Here is a 25,725-nt window from a genome sequence, read left to right as displayed (position 1 = left end):
CACTGATGAGAGTTGTGGGCAGGCATGGGGGTACCAGAGCCGAGTTGTCAAGGATATGTAGGAGTTGACCATGTGGCAAAGAGGGGAGAGGGCAGTCTAGGTAGAGGGGATGGTGTGAGCAGATGCCTGACAGGGAAGTAAGAGCTCAGTTATGGGGCTTTGCTCCTCCAGGTCAGAAGCAGCACTCAGGGAGGAGCGTGGAGTTTGCGTGTGAAAAACACCACAGTCACTGCTGTGCTTTGGAGAATTGAGAGAAACGGGAGAGAGGAGCTCGGCCAGGACTCTGGCCATTGCCCAGGTCAGGGCGAGTGTTGTGAAGGGATTGAGCCTGAATGAAAATAACAGAGGAAGTAGTTAGGGACACACAGGAGCTGAGATCAGGGCCTTGGTGACAGGTGCCTGTGGGAGAGCACTGGGAGCCCAGGGCTTGGCTGAGGAGATGGAGAGCAGCATTATTAGGTAGAGGACTTTGTTTTAGGATTAGGATAATGAACTTAGTTTGAGGGGTCTGCGAGATCTCCATGAATTCTTTTGGGTATATTTAGTTTCTAGAAAAAATAGTAAGGGCTCTCATGTGAGAATTATCTTCATTTATAGACCAGAGCTGGTGTTTGGAAGATGGTCTTTTTAAAAGCCATAAAGAATATTTTTAAAGCTGAGTCTCAAGATTTTTAGACTACACAGCTTTTTATAAGGGACATGTTTCTGCCAGCCCTTATTGCTCTAAAAGGTAAAGAAAGAGTATAGAAAATTTTTCTTGGCATTAATTCAGTTTTAAATTCTAGTACGTTGAAGGCAGACATAGGTCACATTCTTCTTGAATTTTAGGGCTTATCTCCCCTCCTTTTCAATTGCTTAACCAGGAGTATGTCTTGTGTGCAGGTGGTCTGGATAAAAGGACATGGTCATAAGAGAATTGTAGTGTTAAAAAATGACATGAAAAGTAAGTAAGCGCCCATCCCGTGTCCCTTCAGAAATCCCGGTTCCCTCACTGACCTCTCCCTCTGACAGATGCTCTTTGTCCTCTAGGTCATTTGAGTTCAAACTGGCCCTCGGCTGCTGAGCATATCCTGGAGGTGCCCAAATCTTGCCCAGCCCCGGAACTCAAACTTGGAGCAGGTGATGATGGTAAGAGAGGACAGACAAAGCAGAGCTGGTGAAATTCTAGCAGAAATGGCTCGGAGTGGGGATGGGGTAGGAGGGACATCAGTGGGTCATTTTCATTAATTAAGTCTAGGTATTCATACATTTTTCAAAGTAATTGGTTAATAACAGAGAAAAAAACTGGCCTACATTTGATTACATTTTATAGTTGACTGGTTAAGGTTCTTAAGGGATGTTGGCAGCCCCCAAATGACAATAGGTCAACCCAATTCAGATGTTAAAGGAAAAAATTATTCTGACACTTGTTAAAACAGTATTTCACACCCTTGCTGGTTTGCTTCAGTGGTTAGAATGTCGGTGCGGACTGAAGGTTCCCAGGTTTGATTCCAGCCAAGGGCATGTACCTCGGCTACAGGCTCAGCCATGGTCAGGGCAAGTGCAGGAGGCAACCAGTCGATGTGTCTCTCTCACATTGATGTTTCTCTCTCTCTCTCTCTCTCTCTCTCTAAAGCAATGGAAAAAATATCCTTGGGTGAGGATTTTAAAAAAACCCAAAAAACAGTATTTCACGACTGTTGTAATAGGGTCCCCTCTGTTGCACTAGGGAGAGAGATCAAGCTCAACTTTGACGACAACAAGGACGTGTGGGGATTTACAGTCAGAGGGCAGAGTGAGGGCATCGGTGGGTAGAAAATCACCAAGGGGAGACATCAAGGGTAGGGGGATTCTAGCTGATCTGATCTAGAAGGATCTTTGCTAAAAGCAGGCCAAGGACTTAGACATCCCGGTGTTGGTGGGTGGGGGTGGGAGGGGAATGAGGAACTTGATCAGATGGCATGGCTGGCGGATTCTTGATAAACTGACTTCCTAAGATTCTTGCTGGGACTCGGTAAGGACAGGACAGACATTGAAGATCTAGCGGAGAAGAGGGCTAAGAGGAGCCCAAAACTGGGTCAAGGAGAGTCTTTGTCATAGGACATCCCTGGGAAAGACTTGATAGTCATTCATGAACGTTCTTCACAACACTGAGTCACTTAGATTTTATGTGGAGCCATCTCTGTAGATAGATATCAGCTTGCTTGAATTCTATAATAATTTTAACTTTATTTTGAATCCATTGTTATGTGTGAGAATTTTAACCTCATTGGCTCTGCAGGTCACTGTGTTCTGTGTTTATAACTCAGTTACATAACATTTTACACTTTATAAAGCACTTTAATGTAACTCATCTCTCAGCTGTCACAACCGCCTTAGCAGTAGTTACCTACATTCTAACATGAGAAACTAAAATTCCCAGAGGGTAAGTAGGTTACCCAGGATCACTCAGCTAGGAAGTGATAGAACTTGGACCCAAAACTTTATACCCTTTCTAAGGGTTTTTTATTTCCCTCCATTGGATGCTGACTGTGGAACCCTTTTTCTCAGGTGGGGCCTCAGGGGAGAGCTGGCTTATGTATTTTCACCTACCAAAGAGAGACCCAGGTCTTTCTGTTATTGGCTTTGTTTTTGTTTGACCTCACGTTCCCGAGTACTGCCTGACTCATGTTTAAGGCTTTGAAAGAAGGCCTCCACACAGACTTGTATAGACTGCTTCCCGAGTGGAGCCACAGCCTGCCTTCTCTGTGCAGGGCCCTGTCAGACGGAGCAGGAGCTCCTCCGCCTGACCAGCGACTCCCCCGTGGACCTCCTGTGTGCGCCCGTCCCCTCCTGCCTGCCGTCCCCTCAGCTGAGACCAGATCCTGTCATCCCTCAGTCTGCCGATCTCATTCAGTTTGAGGAACAACCTCAAGAACCGTCGGGTAGGATGCACTGTCGTGGGCTTTTCTCTGTGGGCTTAAATAAAATCGCATGCCAGTATGTTTGATGGAGGTGGAGAAACAGTACCTTTCCCGGCACAAAATACCTGTGCCGAGTATTCAGGACCCTCTTTTCCTGTCAGGATTCCTCCAAAATTGGGCTCAGAGCCTGAGGTGGCTTGGGGAGCAGGCATGGGGATGACAGTGAGTCTTGAGGGGTGATGTAGCTGGGCGGTGAAGGAGGCACGCTCGTCACCAAACATCCATGTCCGCTCTCGCAGTCTCCAGAATGGCTGCAAAGGGTACGGGGCTCTATGAGGGACGAGAGGGCAGGGAGGGGCCTCTGTCTTGACTGCAGACCCCGCACAGTGGCCTGAGAAGGAAGGGGACGCTGGCCCTCCCCGCGTGCCTGACCCTGCACTGGGGCTGGCACGCAGCCCTCTTTAGTGCTCCCCTCAGCTCTGCAGGCTAGGTGACGGGCAGAGCTTGTGTCGTGACTAGAGATCAGTCTGGCTTCAGGCTGCCTGACCAGGAAGTGGCAGTTAGGATTTCAGCCCAAGGCCTCCTGTCTTTCTGCTGTGTCACCTCACCTGAGGGACTGGCCCCCTGCTCTGATGAGGAACTTCCCTCGTCTTCCCTTTGTTGATGGTCCTTCCCCACCCTGCCGAGCTGCTTTCCAGGAGATCACAGGGGCAGCCTCCTGACCTCACAGCCCTTCGTCTTCTCAAGAGGCATTCAGCATTCGGCATTGTTGCCCAGTGAAAGAGCCGAGGCTTTTTATCTGGAAAATAGAAGGGGAGCCACGCACCTGGCTTCTGTGCCTCTCTCCCCTTACCCCTCACCCTGACCTTAGACACGCAGAGTAAGGACCAGGGCCCCTTGTGGTCTGAAAGTCTTAAAGTCATGTGTGGCTTATGGGTAGTTAATTACCTTATAGAGTAAATGGGCAGAGAATCCAAAGTAGAAAAAAAAAGTTTTTAAATCATTGCCCATTGATTTATAGCCAAAAATGAAGATCTCTAAAACTCTGTAATACAGGGGAGAACTGAGATGCAGTTTATATAAATATTTGGCTGTGACGCATAATATTATTGATCTCTAGTCACGCATAAGCTACATAGCTAATATGTAAATGGTGGCATGGGTGTCACATTTGAGGTGTTATTTTTAAAATATTTTTTGTGAAAATATGAGAGAGAAACAGACACTTCTTACAGGTCCTAGGACTGAATCTATTTGCTTTTCTGTGTTTACAGAAATTATGATTTTAAACCAAGAAGAGAACACTGAAATTCCAGTACCAGTAAATAACAAAAAGCTGACCTCTGACTCCAGCTCATCTTGCGTCTCAGCCGCTGTCCCGGCACCTCCCTGCCTCCCCTCGGAAGCCCCAGAGTCGCAGCTCATTAGGGGCCCTGTGGAAAGCCCAGCCAAAAAGCAACCCAAAAATAGAGTAAAATTGGCAGCCAACTTTTCCTTTGCACCTATAACCAAGCTTTGACTCATTTTGAACATAGAATTAGGAGGGAAAACACTGTCTGATTCTGCACACAAAAGTGGGTTCAGAAAACACAGCCTTTGCTGTTTTAATGAAAACCCTCGAAGCCACCTCCTCCAGCCTTAGATGTAGTCCATATGTTCTGTTTCTTTTCCATTGAACACAGCTTGGAGCTGAAGTTTTTCTTTCTACCCTGCCCCCTAAATTATTTGAACAGCAACAACAACAAACTTCTGGAATTTGTTAAAGAATTCTTAATATATTTTACCAATTTTTTTCTTAATTATTATGAAATATAATGGTGTTCCTTAAGAAGAAAGCAGTAAGAACTTGTCTAGAAGGAAGTAGTTTTACTTCCATTAGGCCACATCAGTGGTATAATCCTCCATGTAGCATAATATAGTCTCAGCCTTTGCTTACTGATGTTTTCAGACAGTATTAATCATATGCATGATGTGTCTTGAAGCAAAGCCTGTTCAGTGGCCCTGCGTGATCACACACTGACGAAGGGTGGGCCAGAGGTAAGAATGTTTTTTCAGGTTAGGTGTGAAGGTTCCTGGCTTCCATGTGACTTGTAAGAGTGCCTTGTTTTTTATTTGACTATGTCTGTAGTTGACAAATGTGGCTTCATCACAAAATTTTTTAAATGTTTCCACTTTGGGGTTCCATTTAGGAGCTTCTAGAAGGTTGAGGATGATTTAAGCTTCCCTTTCCAGTTTGACATGCATTCAGTAAAGGAAAAGGAAGATTGCTTTGGTGTCATGAATTTAAAATCAGCATTTGAAGTCCACACAGTATTGTGTGTCAAGAGGCAGTGTTGGGAAGTGTCTGATTTTCTCAGATATGCAGTGCATAATTACAAATCAGAGCCGAGGGGTGCGGTGCTTTATCTGGGGCGGTACGGATACTCTTTCCACTGGGAACACACAGAAATTCTATCTAAACATATAAAGGCCAAGGTTGATCAACTTAACTTGGTTTTTGTAATTTTAAAGCTGGTTTTGGTAGTCGGGAAGCTCTATGTGTATGTTTTTGTGTGTCTTAATAGTGTGTACTTTAACTCGGTTACTTCTCACTGTTGGAAGCACGTTCAGGTTTTTTGTGGTATCTGATGTTGGCATTTGGGAAAAGCCAGCCTTTGAGGGAGCACTGCCCTGTTGAATGACTTTCGCCCCAAGGTGGCTGAGGCATCCGGTGACAGATGGCCTCTCGCCGCTCCTGGAGAACCTGACATTTACAATGGGTTGTATTTGTTGGGCAAAAGCGGAGTCATTCATAGAGCAGAAAGAACCTGTTGACAAAAGGTCTTCCACTAGTTAGATGGTTTCTTTGGGGGAAATGTTTATATTTTGTAATTTCTGGAAAGCCAGAAAATGGGCTCTGATTTTATAGCCAGCATTTTGATGAAATGCCACAAAATAAGGGCTATAGAGAGATTTTTACAAGATAGATGTTTGTTCCCCAAATCTTTTCTATGAAGCCAGTGATTCCCAGTTCTCGAGATGTAGCCCCAATCAAGATGGAACTACACTGGAAAAGCCTGCTGAGCGTGATGGCACTCTGATCCCTCTGAAGGCGTTTCCTCCACAGACATAGTGGGACAGGAAGTACATGCAAATGTGCAGTTTTTTAAAAGAAGCTTTTAAACAATGTGATAGAGTTAGGGTTGAGAACATCGGTTGCCTTATTCTGAGATTTCATAAAGCTGAGTTTGCATACTTGGACTTTAGTTTTGCTCTCATGTAAAGAACTGTGGTCTTTAAAAACATAAGAGGTACTATTACAAGTCACAAGGAACAGTCTCAAAGAGCAGTTTCTTTGGGCAACAAGAGACTGAAGTGTGCTGTCATGTGAGTGTGGTCGCACCATTCGCTGGAGTCTCCAGCCAGCCTGGGATGTGTGTGTGACTCGAATAACTTGCTGTTTGAAGATAGGAAAATACAGCAGAAGTTTATTGTGTTCCTAATGTACTCCACAATGGCCAGTCCAATTGCTACCTATTTTTTTATCCAGAGGCTTAATGAAATGATGTGACAAAATGATGTATGAGAATTAAGACAATGAAATTCTTGATTTCTGGGTGGAAAGATGTACTGGATTAGATTTATCTTAAAAAAAAAAACAAAAAAAAAAACAAAAGTTATCACCAAAAACCCCTTCCCCATCTTGCACTGTTTGTTTTGGATTGGGCTTGGGGGAGAGATGTTTTTCTTAACCGTCTACTTTGTTTGAACACATTTTGTGGTTCAAGTGCTGTTTTGTGTGTTGGGACCAAACAGTTGTCAATAAACTTTACAAGCAAGCATCCAATATGAGTTTTCCAAGTGAATGTGTGTTTGAGGGGAGGGTATAAACCAGTCCAGTTTTGTCATCTTTTCATTTTGGGTTCCCCCAGCTTTTCACCCTTTCTGAAAATATGAGGGGGAGCACAAATTGGTCTGACATTTTGGAGGCCCTTTTAATTCAGCATCCAGCCCTGGCAGGTGACCGGATATTGGCCCTTTGTGGTCAGGACTCTCTGAGGTTTCCAACCTATTTTCAGGTTGTAATGTGCAAGGAAAATACAATAACCACAGAATGCTCCAGCCACAAAACAGATAATTCCCATGCGCACCCTCCCTGTGAAAGAAAGCCATTTTGCAAGCCACCCTAGTCTTGGTCACTGCCAGGCATGCTTTTTGAATAAGCCCATTTGGAAAACTTCTTTCATAGATTCCATTGTGAAGCCCTTCGCCTGAAACCACCGTTACCACTCACCCCCTTGTACAGATCTGAAAGGACCTAGATGAGACTCGAATGTTTGGGTAAATTGCCTCTTGATAAAGTGCAATTTTTTAAAAGTTCAGCATTAAGAAGCTCTTGAAAGCCTTTGGCAAGCCTTTCAAAACCTCTCTCATGGTAGCAAATTTTTGCAGAAAAACTTGAGGGGCCACCATGCCCCTTTAGAGCAGGGCAGGGAGGTTTTGTAGGTCTAGCTTAGAGTTTGAAACGGGGTGTCACATTTATCTTTGTGCATTTCCCATCTGGCCTGGAGAAGGTAGCCTAGACAATGACTGAGTGAGAGCAGACCTCTCCACACAGAGGAGATAAGATCCTCTGGGTCCTAACTCCAAATGTGCAATCAACCCACCTGTCTCCATCACAAGGAGCATCATTCGTTGAGATTTGTCTGGTTTCTAGCTGCTTCTGTGGACAAAGACTGAGTCACAGCTCAGAAACATCCCTGCTTCCTCCCACACCAGTGACCTGCTGTAGCCTCCACTTGCTCTGAGGATTGGCTCTGGGGCTGGGGAAGGAGCAGGAACCCTGACTCATTGCCCCATAAGCCAGCAGTCAGCGTGGTCCTCACCTCTGCCTTCCTTGACCTTGCACTCTCCCACGCTGCTTTCCATCACACTCCTGTAGTAGCTGGCGCGTCTCCCAGCTGCTAATGTGATTACAGCAACAGCCTCATCTAACAACTCTATGGGGAGAGATGCAAAGAAGACAGATCCAATTTGCTTGTTTGAATTAATACTTTCAGGGCTAACTGTCGAGTCTCTTCCTGGGAGAGTTCTAGTCTTTCTCTGGGAGATAGGCAGCCCTGGGGAACAGCTTAGGTTGGAATATGAGGAAACATGGTTGCCTTTGGGACAAATTTGGCAAATTTTAGGACAGTAAGAAAGAGAACCCCTCTTCAGGTGGGTGGAATGAGATCACCTCAAGTCAGAGGTTGAGGCCAGAACTTTCCTCAGCAAGTTGAAGAGAAGAATTCACATTTTCTGGCAAGGAAGGACTTGAAAATAGGGAACAAGGGGACAGAGGAGGAAGAGGGGAAGAAACAACTGCAGGTAGAAGCTAAGTAACTGGTGCCACAGCAGTGAACCAGCCAGGAGCACTGCAGTGGTCGGGGTGACCCAGGCTGGCAGGGCAGATCCTGGCACCATCTCTCCCACCGCTGCAGGCAGCTCAAGTGAAGGCCTCTTCCCCTTCCATCTGTGCCGGAAAGCCTTCCCAGATCCAGCACCTGGCGTGGACTCTGAGGCCTGACCCCTGCTGACCATCCCCCCTCCTGACTGAGGGCCCTGGGTTTTGTTGACTGTCAGCTGGAAGCCACCTGCAAATCCTAGAGCCACCTACAGTTCCCTGCCACAGGGGCTGCCTCCAAATGGCAAATTAATTCATCAAGCCAGCAGGGAGAACCTCTCTCCAGTCTGCTAAGAGGGAGCCTTATATAATGGAACCTAATCAAGGGAGTGACCTCCCATCATCTTGACCAACTTCATTAGTTAGAAGCAAGTCACAGGCCCCGCCTCCTAGACGATGGGTGAGTATTTGATGAATGAGTTGGTGATTGACATAGGAGGCCTAAGACATCCTATCCAGCTTCAAGCATGGGAGGAAAGGGGTCCTGAGCTAAACCTTTTGAGGGCCAACAACCAAACTTCAAAGGTGAAATGGCTTTTAAAGACAGGCTAAACCAAACACTGGGTCTCCACCCACACACTGGGTTACAGATGGGGAAAGTGAAGCTGGAGAGGCTGAGCCATTGGCCAAATCACTCTGGCACAGCTTGGCTGGAGGCCCTGGTCTACACAGCTCCCAAGTCCAATCTTTACTGAGGCCCCCACAGGGGTGCCAGGCACTGAGCCAGGTGTGGGGACTCCAATGAGTAAGACGTGGGCCTAGCTGCACCTTCCTGCCTCCCCCATGGCAGCAGGACTCGGGCTCAAACAGGAAGACCCCTCAGGGTTAGTAGTTCTGTAGTCAGAGAGGACATCTCCTCACCAGGGAAATGTTTAAAATGCAGGCTGTCTACTAAAACCACTAGCCCGGGCTCTTCAGAATTGTCAGGGTCATGAAAGACAGAAACAACTGATGATTAGAGATGTGGCAACGAAAAGCAACGCTTGTTCCTGGACCAGATCCCAGATAGGGGAGGAGGAGAGTTGCCATAAGGCAAATTATTGGCAGAACTGATAGAATGTAAATACTAGAGAACAGTATTATGTCACTAATATGAAAGTGAACACCCATGTTCTTTAATACACACTGGAGGATTTAAGGGTGACGCAACATTACGTCTGCAACTGAAGTTATTCTAGAGAGAGAGGCAGTGAATGATAAAGCAGATGCCACAAAAATGCCAGCAACCAGTGAATCTGAGTAAAAGGACGTATAGGAATTCTTTGTGTGAGTTCAAAATTATTTCAAAATAAAAAATCGTCTTACTATTGTGCAGGCTTCTGGGCCTCTCTGGAGATTGAGATGGGGCAGTCAGGATGGGAGCTGACTGTCCCAGAGCCACGCTTCCACCAACACCTGCAGCCACAGGAGTGCCTCCTCAGGGACTCTCCCCTTCCAAACATGCAGATTGCGGTTCCTGTGGGTAAACAGTTGCTGCTTGAATCTGAACAAGCAGCTCTTGGGTGAAGACCATGCTAGGGACCCACAGGGGACTGGCAGTCCCAGTGTCAGCTTGACTTCTTTTGAGCCTAGGCTGCCTATGGGGCTGGGCTGGATGACAGAGAAAGAAGGGGACACAGAGCATTGAATCCAACCAGGGATCTGAGTTCTGTCCTGGTTTTTGGTGAGCTCGCTGATGACCTTAGCAAATCCCTGCCCCTCTCTAAAAACCTGTTTCACCTGGCCGGGTGTGGCTCAGTGGTTGAGCATCGACCTAGGATCCAGGAGATCCCCGTCAGGGCACATGCCCAGGTTGTGGGCTCAATCCCTGGTTGGGGGAGGCAGCCAATCAATGACTCATCATTGCTGTTTCTGTTTCCCTCCCCCTTCTTCTCTCTGAAATCAATAAAGATATATTTTTAAAATAACCTGTTTCTTATTTTCTAAAAGGCAGTGGACCCTTGTTTTTAACTTCCCAGAATCCATTCTCTCCTCTTCTGGCACTACTGGGCTGACACCCTTCTCCTCCCCCTGGCTCCAGGTTCAGCCTTTGGCCCCCAGCTTGCCTAAGCAGAGAACCACACCTTCTGGCCCAGCAAGTGATTCCAGGATGGGCACAGGGTTGATTTGAGAGAGATTTGTTGTTCCACTTATTTATACATTCATTGTTTGATTGTTGTATGTGCCATGACCGGGAGTGGAACTGGCAACCTTGGCATATTGGGACAATGCTCAAACCAACCGAGCTACCTGGCCAGGGCAGGATGGGCATGACTGTTGAAAACAAGACAACAGGCCCAAAATGGAGCCACTTATGCTAAGCTTCACATCACCAAACCAAGACTTAATTACAGTTTCACCTCTCCCAGAAATGGAACCTTAAACCAGTCCACCAGGAATCACCGGATCAGCCCTAGTTAGGTCATCTGCCTGATAGACCCCTGCCACCCCCTATAAGGAACATGACCTGGTGATAACCAACTTACTTTTTTGCTAAGTATAGTAACTTTCTCATTCCTGTTCCCTTCTGCTTATAAAAGCCTTTCATTCTGAGCAGCTCTTCAGAGGTACTATCTGCTACATTGGATGCTGCCAGATCTTAATTGAGTTTTGCTCAAATAAACTCTTAAAATTTTTTAAGATGCCTTAGTCTACCTTTTAACACGACCCTAACCAGGCCTGGCAGATTCCATGCTGGGATTTTTGTTGAATTCGCTGGAGTGTTACTCTGAGAGGCCGGGGAGACCAGAAGCTGAGTGCTATTGTCATGGGCCCTACAAGGCGACTATACCTGAGGATAAAGCCAGCACAAGGGAGGCAGAATGGAGAGGTGGAAAAACACTGAGTCCAGGTGGCATCGTTTGATACTCTAGATCCCAGGACATCCCAGCCCAGGAGCCAGGAAATGCCCTTATTTTTTTGCCTGTTTGGCTTGAGTTTTGATCACTTACAACCCAGAGGATCCTAATGCAGAGAGCTCCAGCTCTGCATGGGGGACAGTGGGGGATACTGAGAGGCCCTCAAGGCAGGGTGGCCCCCAGACCCCCATGCCACCCCCAGCCTCACCTTCTCTAGCTCCTCTCCCTGCTGCAGAAATGTGTTCTCCCTCAAGAAAGTCCCTAAACCCCAGACTCCATTTGCTGACCCCTCCCACGTTCCTGCAGCCTCTGTGCACCACCCTCCTAGTGGAACGGAGCAAGTCCACAACTGCTCATCAAAACCCAATGTGAAGTAGCTGCTCTTTTTATGGGAGGAGGAGCAGTGAGCCACAGATATCTTCTCAGGGGAGGAATAAATGTTTGTGGGTGGAGGTGAGCCCTGAGCTGGCTAGCAGCACAGCTGCAGCTTCTCTGGACTCTTGATGGGTGCCTAGAGTCACAGTTAGCCAAAGGCTAGAGGAGCCCAATAGTTCCAATACAGTGGGAGGAGGCCTGGGGACAGGGTGAGCCATACGGCTGCTGTCAGCAGAGCTGGTGGAAACGGAATAGAATCGTCCTGCTTCACTGGTTTGTGTGGCTGTGACATAACCTCCTCCCACCTCCATAAATGTTCTGGAAGGTCGGCTGTGTATTCCAAGGTTTCGTGCAGCTTGGCTTCTGTGGTGAGCAGAGAAGAGGGGCCAAGTTGCACATGGGACTTAGCAGGAGTTAAGGGAGGGAATGTCTGTGAGAAGGGAGGTGAGGGGTGTGAAGAACTGGTGGAGGGGAGCAATCCTGGCCACGTGCTGTGGGACCGCAAGCCCCAGGGACGGTGCAGACATTGTGAAGAAGGACTTGGAATGGGGGTAACAACAACATTGTCACATTGCAACATGTCCACCTGGGAAGGTCCTCCTCCTCCCCCTCTCTTCCTCCCTAGCCCCCAGCCCCAGGCCCTTCAAGACCCCCAGCGAACAGGCAGCCTTCTGACTTCACAGCTCCCTACCTTTAGATTTAACAAATGATCTTCGACTTGACTGCGTGTCTTGCTCTACAGCCCTCCCACATATTGTCTCCTTTAACCCTCCCATTCTCTCCTCTTAAGGTCGGGGTTTACACAGGGAGGGCTTCCGCTGGGGTTTTAACCCAGGCAGGCTGACTCCCAGCCCCAGCCCTCACTTTCTCAGTTGTTTTCCCTCTTGCTAATCCTGCTGGTCAGTGGGCTCTGTTCAGACTTAACTCTGGCGAGGAGGCCACCCCTCCTTGCCCTCCTGTTTGACGTCCTTTCTCTCACTAGGACATACGTTGCACAAAAGTAGGACCATCCCTGTCTGGTTCATCTCTGTGCTCCCAGGTACCTGATGCCTGTAGGAGAATTAACTCATGAACGAATGGGAAAATGGCCTGACATCTGTTCCTCACGCCAGCTTTTTCTTTTCTTTTCTTTTTTTATCACCCAAGGATATTTGTTCCATTGCTTTTCAGAGAGAGTGGAAGGGACAGAGAGACACATCGATTGGTTGCCTCCCACACGTGCCCTGACCTGGGGATGGAGCCTGCAACTCAGGTACGTGCCCTTGGCCGGAATCGAACCTGGGACCCTTCAGTCCACAGGCTGATGCTCTAACCATTGAGCCAAATCAGCTGGGGCAAGCCAGCTTTCTTGAGTGCTTTGCCTTGGCCTCTGCTGCCCACCCAGCTGTCCGGCTGGTGACAGGCATGTGAGTTTTGGCTGATGGCATTGGGCAGGTTGTAATGACTTCTTTTCAAGCTGCAGAAGAGCTGAGCAGGTGAGCTCCCATAGTTCAGGGCTGTCCAGCCACCCTCCCGGACTGTTAAGGTTTATAAGAGGCTCAGCTGCTGCTGGAATGGCTATGAATCACCTCTCACTGAGTCCAGCTCAACAGAGAATGGGGTGCTGATGCTGCTGAGATTAGGAATGAGAAATAAACACCTTGTGTCTGGCTCTCACTCTGCTTTCAGATTCAAGTCCTGGCTCCAACACTTACATGCTGTGTGACCTTGGGCTGATCACTTCCCCTCTCTGAGCCTCAGTTTCTCTATCTGCCAAATATGGGTGATGATCCCTCCCTCTCTCCAATGGATCAGTGGGTGAGGAAGTCCTCCCCTGCCTAATGCATCTGGCTCCCATGCCAGCACCTTCTTGAAACTGCTCATGCTAACCCCATCCTACTGCAAAGTTCTATGGGCCCTTTTCGTGAAGATCTTAAAGTCACATGACCTCTGGGTCAAGTTGGATGCTGCGGAACACACCATCCTCGACACTGCTCAGTGTTCCTTCTTCCTTCCCAGCTGCCCCTAGTCATTCTGTTCCCTTAGCCCAAGATGAAGGTACAGGAGAGTTTTAAACTGAGAAGCAACCCACTCGGTTAGATCTGTACTTTAGGAAGGCCACTTTGGCTTCAGAGTGGCACACAGGTGAAAGAGAGAAAGAGTTGGCAGGGAATCTTGAGTTCTTGACATGGGGAATAACATGCGAAGGTCCAGGAGAGGGGCCAATGGAGAACATGACAAGAAGAACAAAGAACCCCAAGAATCCTTCTGTGGCCCCAGCACAAAGAGGGACCCAGGTGAGCAGATGGGAGGTGGAGAGGGATATAGGAAGGGGCCAGATATGAGAGGGCCTTTAAACCACACAAAAGAACATGAATTTCATCCTAATGGCCATGGGAATGGTTTTAAAGCATTTGAGGGAATGACAATTGGGTCTGCATAATTCAGGAAATCACCTGGCCACTGTGTGGAGAATGACCAATGCTAACAACGAGGCCAGTTAAGAAGCTACTTCGGTTTTGCAGCACAAAAACAGCCACAGACAATACATAGAAAAATGCACTTGGTCATGTTCCAATAAAACTTAATTTACAAAAACAAGTGGTGGGCTGGTTTGCTGACCCATGTTTTAGGACATGTCATGTTTGAGGTGCCTACTCTGGATCCAAATGGAGATATTCAGGAAGCAGTGGGAGACATGGGTCTGAGTGTAGGAGAAAGGTCTAGGCCAGAGAGAGAATCCAGGAGCAGTCAGAGTGCAGGTGGCCATCCAAGAGCAGGAGAGGGGGAAGAGCAGAATGCTGAGGGCCAGGCCCTGAGGACAGGAAAAGAGAAAAGGGGCTGGGTAAATGCCTTTCTGAGTGGTGGGAGGTACACCTAGAGAGTGGAGTGTCTTGGAGTCAAGTGTGTGTGGAAACAGAGCTTGGGCAGCATGAGGTCAGACATTTGTCAGTTGGATGTAAATGAGGGGTGCCAGATTATGCCACCCCAAAAGGTGCCTCTTTGGCATATGGATTATTTCAAGCTAAAGGCCATTGAAAATCGGCAGGGAAAGCTCCAAAAACAGGATTTTTTTATATAGGAAATTTCCATTTATAAAGAAAGTTTAAATTCCCATTTGTAAAAGGTGTCTCCCTCTCCCATACCAAGAAGAGGAGGGCTCTTATCAATAGAGAAGGCAGGACCTAAATCTGCACAACAAACCCTACTAAACAACCCGTCTACCATACTTTTCCCAGTCACCTATGCATGCATAACTTGCTTCCCACTGCCTTCCCCCACCAGAACCCCCAGAACCTCTTTCCTTTGTTTTAGCCTCAGATGGTACATAAGCCCAAGTTCTAACCACCTCTTTGGGTTACTCACTGCTGGGCGCCCCCCACCCCCGTGTACCTGTGCATGCATGAGTTAACAAACTTCTCTTAGTTTTACTTGTTTGTCTATCTTTGGCCAGTCCTAATTTACAGAGAACCCCAGCTGAAGAACCCAAGATGGGTAAAGAGAAAGATTTTTCCTCTTCTATATAACCAAATGGTTACATCCCTGGTGAGAGGGGTGAGTGACAAGAAGAGTGACAGAAACCAGGTTAAAATAGGTTGAAGAGGGAGCTAGAGATGAGAAAAACGTAAACAGTAAGAAGATGAACAAGTCTTAAGAAGGCTGTGAAGATGTAGAGAAGAGAAGGGGGTGGCTGCTAGGGAAGTTGGAATGGAGGGTTGTTTGTTTTTAATGGAGGAGATTTGTTTAAATGCTGATGGGAAGAAAAAGGACTGTTGAGGTTACAGGGGGTGGATGCTGTATGGTGATCCTACCACTAACTACCCATGTGACCTTGGGTAACTTCCTCATCTGCAAAGTGGAAGTAATAATAGGGTCTGCCTGCGGGTTGATGTGCGGAGCCAATGAGAAAATGTGGCTACATGGTTCAGTGCATAGCAAAAAGCTCTCAACGAATGTAACTCCTGTTATTATCCTTCCCTCCCCCTCCCCCAGCTTCCAAAAGAAGCAGGTGTGGGTGTTCCGGTCCCGAGGTCTGCAAGGTTTTCCAGCTTTGCAGGCAGCCCTAGTGATCTGGGAGCATCTTGAATTATTACTTTCTTCTTTCTTCTGCTCTCTGTAAAAGCCTAAATAAATGGTGGGGTTGTTTTTTTTAATAAAAAAAAAAATCAATAGGAATAGCAGAAACATAAGTTAGGTCCACCCCAGGGTTCCGCAGATTATCACAGGCATGATTTTTATGAGGGTTTCCATCTCCTTTGGCTTGTTAAATTGGTGACTGCTCTTTAATTGGTCTGAGGTCAGGCCTTCCACACCCACATTTTCCACAGGCAAGGGAGAGTGGCAGGCCCTTTGCAGCCTGAGTTTTTATTGCAAGAGTGAAAATCATCTGTGTAGTAGGTTGAATAGCGTCCCCTCAAAATTCATGTCTACTTGCTGTGTCAGAATGCGACCTTATTGGAAATAGGGTCTTTGCAGAAGTAATTAAGGTAAGGATCAAGAGGAGATAATCCTGGATTTAGGGTGGGCCCTAAACCCAATGATTGGTGTCCTTATAAAAAGAGGAGAAGACACAGTCAGGCATACAGAGGAAAAGGCCATGTGAAGACAGAGGTAGAGATTGGAACAATGAAGATAAGGATTGCCAGGAGCCACCAGGAGCTGGAAAAGGCAAGGAAGGACTCTCCCCTAGAGCCTCAGAGGGAGCATGGCCCTGCTGACGCCTTGATTTCACACTCCTGGACTCCAGAACTGTGAGGATAAGTTTCTGTTGTTTGAAGGCAGCCTGGCTGAGGTAACATATTATGGCAGCCCTGGGAAACTCTTAAAGTCTGGCTTCATGGCAATGAAGAAGGACAGTGTTCGCTGAGGCCAGTGTGGTGGCCCTGGCAGTGGCCTTAGGGAGCCTCCCTCTTCAGTTTCAGGATGGCAGAAAGTGGTGTGCAGGCCAAAGCTGGGACTGCAGCAAAAATGCACCTGAGACAGAGAGGGAGGGGCTTGCTGTCCACTGGGAGGGGCCATCAGCCCAAGGCTCTGGATCCTCAGACAGATTCGTGTCAACTCCAAAGCTGCTGTGACTTGACATTCAGATTTACTTTTTGTTATTGTTGTTGTTAATCCTCACCTGAGGATATTTTTTCCATTGATTAATTTTAGAGAGAGTGGAAGGGAGGCAGGGAGGAGAGAGAGAGAAACATCGATGTGAGAGAGACACATCAATTGGTTGCCTCCTGCACACACCCCAACCAGGGCTGGGATCGAACCTGCAACCCAGGTATATGCCCTTGACTGGGAATCGAACCCGAAGCCCTTCCGTGCATGGGTCGACGCTCTAACCACTGAGCCCACACCACCCAGGACCAGAAAAAACAAGAATATTCTTTCATTGGCTGGTTTACTCACGTACCTCCGATTGCTGTAGTTTTTTATTTGCCCTTCTGAAGCTTGCCTGACCTAATGAGGCATGTTGTAGACGACAAGGAGTTTTTGTTTTGTTTTATTTTGTTTATCCCAGATACTAATGATGTACTAAAAAAGTCTTATCCCTCTGTTTCAGCTGAGTCTGACTTTCTAACTCAGTGCAAAGCACTTATGATTCCAGTGGGACCAGTGGTTCAGATTTACTTCTAATTTACAAATATATATATTTTTAAATGCACCCCATTGGTGGCCTAAAAACTTTACTTCTAGGAGTCTATCTTAAGGAAAAATCGGAAATTCAGATGAAGCTTTATCCCAGGATGTTTATCATAATATTATTTATAATGCGAAAAAAACAGAAACAGCCTAAATGTCCAATAGAAAGTAAACAGATAAATTATGGTATATCCAGAAGATTACTAAGCAGCCATTGTAAATATTTATGATGAGTGTTTAATGTTTACAAATAGCTTTTAATGATGTGGGAGAATGAGAGTGATATAATGCTAAGTGAGGGGAGAAAACTGGTTATAAAATGGTACATAGGATGTCAGTCATTAAAAACAAAAATTCATTAAAAAAACTGAAAGGAAATGCCCCAAAATGTCAGAGTGGTCTCTAGTTGGAGTAACTAAGGGAGCTAAAAAAAGAACCCCAAACCCCAAAGAGTTCTTTCGACTTTCTATACTTTTAAAGTGACTTACTATACATACATGGATTACTTCCAAAGTCAAGAAAAAAGTAAAAACTTTAAAAGTGCTGTGTACGTGGTTTCCATTTTTATTTTCTTCGATGGATGATTGCACATCAGCAAATCTTGAGTTATGCTAACTACTTAGGCCGGTCACGACACACACGTACAGAGAGGTCACACGGGCTGTGCCGAGCTGGCTGTAGCATATGTACATCAAGTTACACAGGTGGAATTGTTAGGCTGGTTAAAATATACCACCAAATGATGGGACACGGTAGGGTCAGGCCGCCTCTCCCGCCTGCCACTGTTGTTTACAGAGGTCTGTGTGTTAGGCTGGTGAGCGGGGTCCTGCTGGCACTCCTTCAGGTGGCCCCTGGGATAGAGGAAGAGTGCCTGGGTTAGCATCTCCTCGGGGTCCCCTGCTTGTCTCCCCTTGCCTTGGTGTTGGAGCCTCCAGCATTCTGCTACCTCTTCCAAGCACTGGGTGTGTTCCAGCCCAGGCGCCATCCCCTCCGCTCCACATACCTGGGGTAGCCATTGCAAGGGAAGGAAGAACCAAGAGCAAATGGACATGCTCCTGGCATGACCCGTGCCCAGACATGGGAGGGGAAAAAGCAGGAGATGTGATCGTGACACCACACACAAGCTCACTCTTTACAGATGGGCCCTCTGTGTCTCCAAGGTATGTAGGCTGTGTGGAGCCCTCCAGGGCACAGCCCCAGGGAAAGGAAAGACTGGGGACAGGAGCTGTGCCCCTTGGGGCAGGTCTGACAGCAGAGCTAGGAGGGTGGAGGGGGGATGTGTCCAACATGGTGCTAGCTTGTTGAAAGTCACAACTATACACACCTGGGGATCATGCCCCTCTCCCAAGTCATTCGCATGGTGGGTTAAATACAGCTAGATAGAGGTGGAGATATACTTTTTCAAGGACGGACCTTTCCTGGTGGTTGGATAAACAGTGAGACAGACTCCTGGGTTTAGCATGCTCTGGGGAGGGCCATGCTACGGTGAGGGACTCCCTATTGCTACACTCTGTACAGGGCGGCCGGGCCCGCCTGCTGCGCCCACGGCCCTTGGCAGCAGTCACAGGCTTGCCTTCAACCCCTTCCGCCTTTGAGAGCTCTTGGGCCCCGGTGAAATGGGGGCTATGAAGACAAGTGGATGGGAGGGGGAGTCCCCGTGGCCCCGGGGGCACCCCACATGAGGGCTACATGATATTGCACTGGGTGGCCCCACAGCAATCCTTGATGAGAGCCAGCCCAGTCTTGGCCACTGTGGGCTTGCTAGGTGGGGGCTCTGCTTTCTTCTCAGCTCGGGAGCCTGCAGCAAGGTAGGAGCACAGAGAAAGAGAGGGAAGAAGAGAGAGAGAGAGAAGTGAGGTAAGGAGAGCCCTGACCATCTGCAGCCCCAGACCCATCCCAACCCCTGGCCAAACCTTGCTTCACCTCCACAGGTCAGGTGATAGGGAGAACTGGCATGCATTGTATATGGTCACACTGTTCCCAGTTCCCTGTGGGTTAACTGGCTTTCAGTCCTCAGCTTCCAGTCACAGCTTTTAAACCTTATTCTATTCAGTGCTCCCTGCCATGGTATCTGCCAAGCCTATCACAGGGTCTGGCATTCAAGAAGTATTTGGTGAACGAAAAAATGGGAATTTTGTTCAAGTAACTTCAGTCTGAGGGCTCATGCCTTTTTATTTCTGGAAAACACTCATTCATTAGCCTTTCAGATACCTCCACCACTCACTCTCTGTTATCTCTTCTTTTGTAATGTCTATTAGATGTAACTTGGACCTTCTTATTCTATCTTCCATGTTTCATTGCTTCTCTCATATTTTTCATATTTTTGTCTTTGTGCTGCATTCTGGGTAATTTTCTCAGCTCTGTCTTCCAATTTATGAATCCTCCCATCAAAGGTATCTCTGTATTTAATCCATGGAGTTTTTACTTCAGTAACCATAATTTTTTATAAAACTAAGCATTTGTAAATCTACTTATTCTTTTTTCATAGCATCCTCCTCTTTCATTTTTGTGTTGTATCCTTCTCTTATCTCTTTAATAATTTTAAATATACTTATTGTCTCCTTTAGATAGTCTGTTATTTCTAGTTCTTGGGAGAATAGGCATTCTCTTTTTTCTTTGTTGCTTCTATGGACTCCTCTCAGGGTGGTTCAATTCTTCATTGATTTTACATTTTTATTGAGAGTTTATCTTAATGGGGGTTGTTTATTTGTGAACTGTGTATTATAGAATGCTAAAGAGTCCCTACTGCAATTTTGTATTTGTGGGGTCACAGAGATTTCACTGGTTTTAGATCATTTTTAATTTTTCCACTTGGGTTTCCAGCACTAGTTAAGTAGTGTAAATTTGGACCCCACACTTGGCCCCTTGAATGTGGTACAGGCTTGGTGTTTTGATTTCTTGTCAGAATTCTTTTTCTATCCGTAATCCTAAACGGAAGGCAAATTTCCTTACTCCTCCACAGCGTTAGGTGGAATTTTTCTAATTTCTATTTCATAGAAGAGACAGTCCATTGAGGATGATGGATTTACACAGGGACCAAGGATCATGTACCTTGTAATTTTAGGGGCTTGCAGAAGGGACCATGGCTCCTCTCTATCTTTATTCCCCCACAGTGTACAACTGTGTTTTCACGGGATGTTAATAGATAACCAAGGAAAACTGGGTTTGCAACTGTAGTCAACAGTGGCAGCTTTGGGGTTGTGTCTTCCTAGCAAGATTTCTATCCCCTTTAACTCTGATACTTCATGTCCCTGTGATTACAGGAGTGGGCATGTGACACAGATCTGGCCAATCACAGTATCTCAGCCTCTTGATAACAGTAATAGGCCTAGGAGGTGGTAACATAATCCAAGAAAGGCCAATTAGAATATTTCCCTGAGACTGATATATTTAGATACCAGGAGAGAAAATATGTGGTGTTGCCTTGATACTGGTAAGTTATGGATCTGGAGTTCTTGCCCCACAGAGAAGACCTGTATAGTTGGAGAAAAATGGAGCTAACATACAAAGAGGGGTGCTGGTGAGAAATGGAAGAAAAGCAAGGGTTCTAACAGTGTCCAGTCCCTGAAGCCCTGGTTCTTGTTGCTCTTCTTCCAAATCCTTTTTTGCTCGGGACAATTTGAATTGGACATCCATTTCTTATAACTGATAGCAACCTCACTAGATCAACAAAGAGAAGACAGTTTCTTGACAGCAGACCCTATTATCAGTTTAATATGCTAATGAATATTAGGACCCTCCATATAGAGAGAGTCAAATATGCTGCATTTCCCAAACTTACTTCACACAAAACCCTTTATGCTGAGTATCTTGTGAGGCTAATATTCTGAGAAGCATAATTCTGGCTCCACTGCCTCAGAAATTCCAACTCCAAGAGGCTAGAGCTCCCTGAGCCTCAGTTCCCACCTTCTGGCCTCAGCGAATACCCAGCTTCTCCTAGGAAACGTACCAAACTGGGTGGGTAGAGAATGGCAGCTGCTGCCAGACTGGCTACATCATTTGCAGAACCCAGTGCAGAACAAAAATGCAGGGCCCCTTGTTCCAAAATTATTAAAAATTTGAAGACAGCAATAGCTGAGCACTGATACCATCACAGAACCCTTCTAGGCATGGGGCCCTGGGCAACTACACAGGCTGCCCCTGCCCACCATCATCCTGGCACAAGGTTGATCTCTAATAGGTATTTTGTTGTGCCTTCTCTGGACCCCAGACTGCTTTTAAATTTCCTTTTCTCTTGGATGGGAGGAGTAGAATAATGTATGCACTCACTGGCTGGAGATCTGGTTACTTTGTCTAGAGGTTTTAACTTGATTCTCAGGAAATCGGCCATTTCCTTGTCTTCTTCTTGCTCCCTGCGAAGACAGATGTGTAAAGACAAGAGGAAAGTAGAGTAAGCAAGGACAGCATCAAGGAACCGATGAAATGAGGCAAGAGGTTCAGTGTGTGGGACCATGTAACAGGCTTTGTGGTTGGTGCATGTATGTTCTTGTGTGCTATGGATGGATGGACGGATGGTACATGTATGTTGGTGTGTGTTATGTGTGGGTGGTACCTGTGTGTTTTGTTACGTGGTGTGGGTATGTTTTCTATGTTATGTGTGTACGGTATTTGTATGCTGTGTTTGATGAACCTGCTCTGAAGCAGACACATATCAACAATGGAGTAAATGCCTACCCAGAGAGTGGGTGAGACCCAGGGCAGAGGCAAGGACATTACAGGACCCAGTCTCCCTGCCAGGGGTTCAGCGTGCTGGGCAGCACCTCTCCTGACCCTATATCTTAACTCACCCTAGACACCCGTGCTTCTACAAGATGCAAGGCAGGTCTCAGAGGGCAAGTCACCTCAGCTCTTCCAAGGGTCACCAGGAGCAAAGACAGTGGGCCACACCTGGCTGAGCTAGGCAAAGTGCATCCTGGGGCCTTGGATGACCCAGGAGGACACAGAAGATAAAGAGGAAGTCGCCCTTTGGGTTTGAAGAGGCCCTGTGAGCCCCTTTCCTTGTGGAGGGCTCCAAAGGCTTTGCTCCAGGACAAAAATATTCAAGAATAACATTCACGTTTCCTGAGCCCAGCCTCCTCTAGAGCCTTCAGGTGCACCGTGGCTCCAGGGCCCATGGTTGTCCAGATCCAGGTGGTGAGTGCGTCTGCAGATAGGAGGTGCATCAGAACCACCAATGAGAGGGGAAAGAAAAGAACAAGGCTGAGAAGTGGACAGGGCAGACAAGGAAGCAAGTCAGTACAGGGGGCAGAGTTTCTGTAGAAATGAACAGACGCTTCTAGAAGATGCTTTGATGAGTTGAAAGTTCAGTGAAGAGAATGTGTAGAAAGCACCCCTGTGTGTTATGTGATGTAACTTCTCCCTGCTCACTTCCTCAAATGACATTCAGTTAAGACCCACAGGCCTTTTGCAAGGCTTTCTGGAGCTGGATTTGAGTTTCTCTTGAATGTGAAATGGGTTCTCAGGCCAGAAGGCTGGAGTTCATTTGGATCCAGTGTTTGGGGACAGTTTGGCGAGGCCATGCCTGTTAGGGAAAGCTGTGAGTCTCAGGAGCAGATGATGGATTTGGAAGGAAGCTGAGGGCTGTGCTCCAACAGCCTGGTACATGGGGACACGTTGCCCACTCACCTTAGCCGCTCGACCTCTGCATCATCCACCAGGAAGTCTCTCTTCTGCACCAGTCTGTGGATCTTCTGGATTAGCTCATCCTCTCTCTGCTTCTGCAGCTTGGTTTTTTCTTTTTCTGGGAAGGAGAAAACACCAGCAAAGAAATAATTGAGTGAAACTGTTGAAAGAACTTGAGTCTGAGGGGCCAAGGTTGGAATACTGGCTCTACCTTTTCACCAGCTGGGTGAACTTGGGGAAGCAACTTGAGCTTCAGTTTCTTCCTTTGTAAAATACACCCCGGGAGGCTTACACGCAGTGACGTTAGTAAATGGCTTAGCACAGAGCTCAGATGTGGTGAGCACTGTGTAATTGGTAATAAAGCAGCAAGGGGTCTGCTGAAGAAGGCAGAGGGTGAGAAGGGCTGGGTGGGGGTGCTGGGAGGGAAATACTCCATAGCGAGGGCAAACCAGTCTGTTAGATGAAAAGCTCCCATGTTGATGGCACGAGTCTTATCCCAAGTACCCAGGGCTAGAATACCAAAGAGAAAACAAAAGAACCAGGGCTGGAAATGAGGACTGAGGAAACTAGGAGGGCAGCTCCCTCTGCTCAGACCCCTTCAGAAGATAAAAAGCATGGGGCAGCTCACCCATCTGCCTGTCTAGGACTGGTATTGTCAATTTTCTCTAGGTTTAGAGACAGAATCAAAGGCGAAGAGAATATAATATTTGGATAAGAGAGAAAATCTACTTCTGTTAAGCAGAAGGGGAAGTGAGGAAGGGGTGGAATTTGTAGCAGCCCTGGATTCCTGGCCATTGCTACATTGACAGTCGTAGCATCAGTTCTCCCATGCTGGGTCCTGTGGGCTGAATTCCCCACAAATCACTCTTCAGCATCGCAGAGGGCCTCCCAGCCCTCAGCAGGTAAATTCACACAGTGCCCACAGACTCACCAGAGTACCCTGCTCACTCAGCTCTCTCAGGGGGTCCGTAATGACTTCCAAGGAAATGATAATCTCCTTCCCCAAGTTAGTCACCCTGTTTTCTATCTCTTTCTAGTTCAGGCATCCCCAGCCTCCCGGGTACTCATCTGCAGCCCTCTACTCATGCACCTCCCAGGAACTCAGGGGAGAAGCCACCTACTCAAAGTGGTCTGTGCCAGCTTACAAACCAGTTACTTACACAAGTATCCATGCCACCCACCAGTGTAGCTGACCTGCCTGTCTGTGTCACAGAACTTTTCTGCCAGTATCTCCTACCTGCCTGCAGGTACCACCCACCTGCTTCCAGGCACCTGCCTCCAGGCCCCACCCACCTGCTCACTGGCATCACCTACCTGCCTAGAGGCCCCCCTCACCTACCTATAGGCACTGCCACTTGATTAATGATATGACCCTTTTCTTGCCAGCATCACCCGCTTATTTGCCAATGAGGACCACCAGCTTACCAATTGTACCCACTGCTTGCTGGCATCACACAGTTGATTCCTAACATCTCCATGTGCTTGCCCACATGACTCTCCAACTTGCTTCTCACCTCCACCAGCACACCTTGTTAGTCCAGGCCACCATCACCTCTCCCTGGACCATGCTGTGGCCTCCTAACCGGTCTCCCTGGCCTGTAGCCCCTATCACAACTGTGAGCTCTCCCTGTAGAACAAGATGGTCCTTGCTTGACACCCAAGCTCCCACCCCTGCCAGCTGTGTGACTCAGCACAAATGATTAGATGCCCCCCAGGTTAACTATTTACTAAACCAGGTACAAAAGAAACAAATGCTTATTTAATGAAGGAAAAGCAAATCATACAGCATAAACGTGTAAATGGTAAGTGCTTAGTAAATTGAAAGCTATTATATTTATATTCTCATGAGCTTTTTGTTTTTATTTAATCTACGTTTCTCAACCTTGACACTGTTGATATTTGTGCTGGATAATTTTTTATTATGGGGGCTGTCCTGTGCATTATAGGATATTCTGCAGCATACCTGGCCTCCACCCACTCACGCCAGAAGCACTTCCTCCCCCAGCTGTAACAACCAAAAATGTCAGTGGATTGCCCAATGTCCCCTGGGGGGCAAGATTGCTCCTGATTGAGAATCACTAGTCTAAACCTTTGAGATACTATTTCTATGTCCAAGGGGAAGATAACATGGCCTCTGTAGCCAGCTCTAAGGCAGCAGTGGTGATAGTGGGGGGGTGGGGGGTGGGGAAACATCTTGGCTTGTCCTTGAGAAGCCCTCAAGGCAAGGAGAGTCCCAGGTGTTCCTTCCTATCGGGAGCTGGTAAATTATTTTCTGACCTTGGCTGGCAAAACATGATTTTCTTAGCCATTCAGTGCTCTCTCTCCTTAATACTTTTATTGATGGGGTGCCTGCAGCAACATTTCCCCCCCTAAATTCAGCTAAATCCACCCAGAAGCCTGGCACTGGTCCAGGGAGTACACAGAAGACTCTCAAGGAGGAGTTGGAGGGGAGGTGGGGCAGGGAGAAGGAGAGTCAAAATGCAGCAGAGAAAAGAAAACGTTAACACCTTGCTGACCGGGCACGAGTGTACTATTTCCATGTCCACACGCTGCTGACTGGTCATGAGATAACTCATGTCTGCACTTACATTAATTTAAGTAATTTTAAACACCTTGCTGACTGGTCACGACTGAAAAGTAGCCGGTTGCAATGGGCAAGTTCTGGCTCAAGATATTGGGTTAGCAAGGTTAATATTTGAATTTCCACACAAAAGTGACTGGGACGACGCAATTTCCTGGGGAATCCATGCAACTGGCGTTAGGGAGCTGGGCTCTGTTGCTAACTGGCCCTATGACCTTGTGTGGCCTGTTTCTTGGCATTTTGGGAGGAACACATTCTTCATACAGAACTACCCCCATCCTACAAGTTTTAGCATCCCTGGCCTCTGACCACTGAGTATCAGCACTAATCTCTTCTTTAAACTTTTGGTGTTTGCTTCATTGTGGATTTTTTTTTTTGCATGAATTTTGACAT

The 25,725-nt window shown here is 47.1% G+C and overlaps 2 protein-coding genes across 8 annotated transcripts in view; one reads left to right on the top strand and one right to left on the bottom strand.

Annotated features, from left to right (window-relative positions):
- The window catches only part of MARF1 (meiosis regulator and mRNA stability factor 1), a 39,230-nt gene extending 32,524 nt beyond the window's left edge, over positions 1–6,706 (top strand). For 6 of the 7 annotated variants that reach the window (XM_081132915.1, XM_081132917.1, XM_081132916.1 and 3 more), the window contains 4 exons: positions 883–943; positions 1,030–1,128; positions 2,733–2,903; positions 4,157–6,706. In XM_081132915.1, the coding sequence (XP_080989041.1) occupies positions 883–943; positions 1,030–1,128; positions 2,733–2,903; positions 4,157–4,401 (576 nt within the window). In that variant the 3' untranslated portion in view covers positions 4,402–6,706. The remainder of the gene's footprint in view (positions 1–882; positions 944–1,029; positions 1,129–2,732; positions 2,904–4,156) is intronic. The other variant, XR_013998474.1, reaches the window with a different exon arrangement.
- A 10,174-nt stretch (positions 6,707–16,880) lies between these two features.
- The window catches only part of BMERB1 (bMERB domain containing 1), a 98,558-nt gene continuing 89,713 nt past the window's right edge, over positions 16,881–25,725 (bottom strand). The window contains exons 4-6 of the mRNA XM_081132918.1: positions 22,755–22,869; positions 21,399–21,481; positions 16,881–18,927 (exon numbers count right to left, since the gene is read on the bottom strand). Of these exons, the coding sequence (XP_080989044.1) occupies positions 18,815–18,927; positions 21,399–21,481; positions 22,755–22,869 (311 nt within the window). The 3' untranslated portion in view covers positions 16,881–18,814. The remainder of the gene's footprint in view (positions 18,928–21,398; positions 21,482–22,754; positions 22,870–25,725) is intronic.

The sequence above is a fragment of the Miniopterus schreibersii genome (genome assembly GCF_964146895.1).
Source record: "Miniopterus schreibersii genome assembly, chromosome: 3".
Lineage (NCBI taxonomy): Eukaryota > Metazoa > Chordata > Mammalia > Chiroptera > Miniopteridae > Miniopterus > Miniopterus schreibersii.
This window is presented reverse-complemented; position numbering and strand designations above follow the sequence as displayed.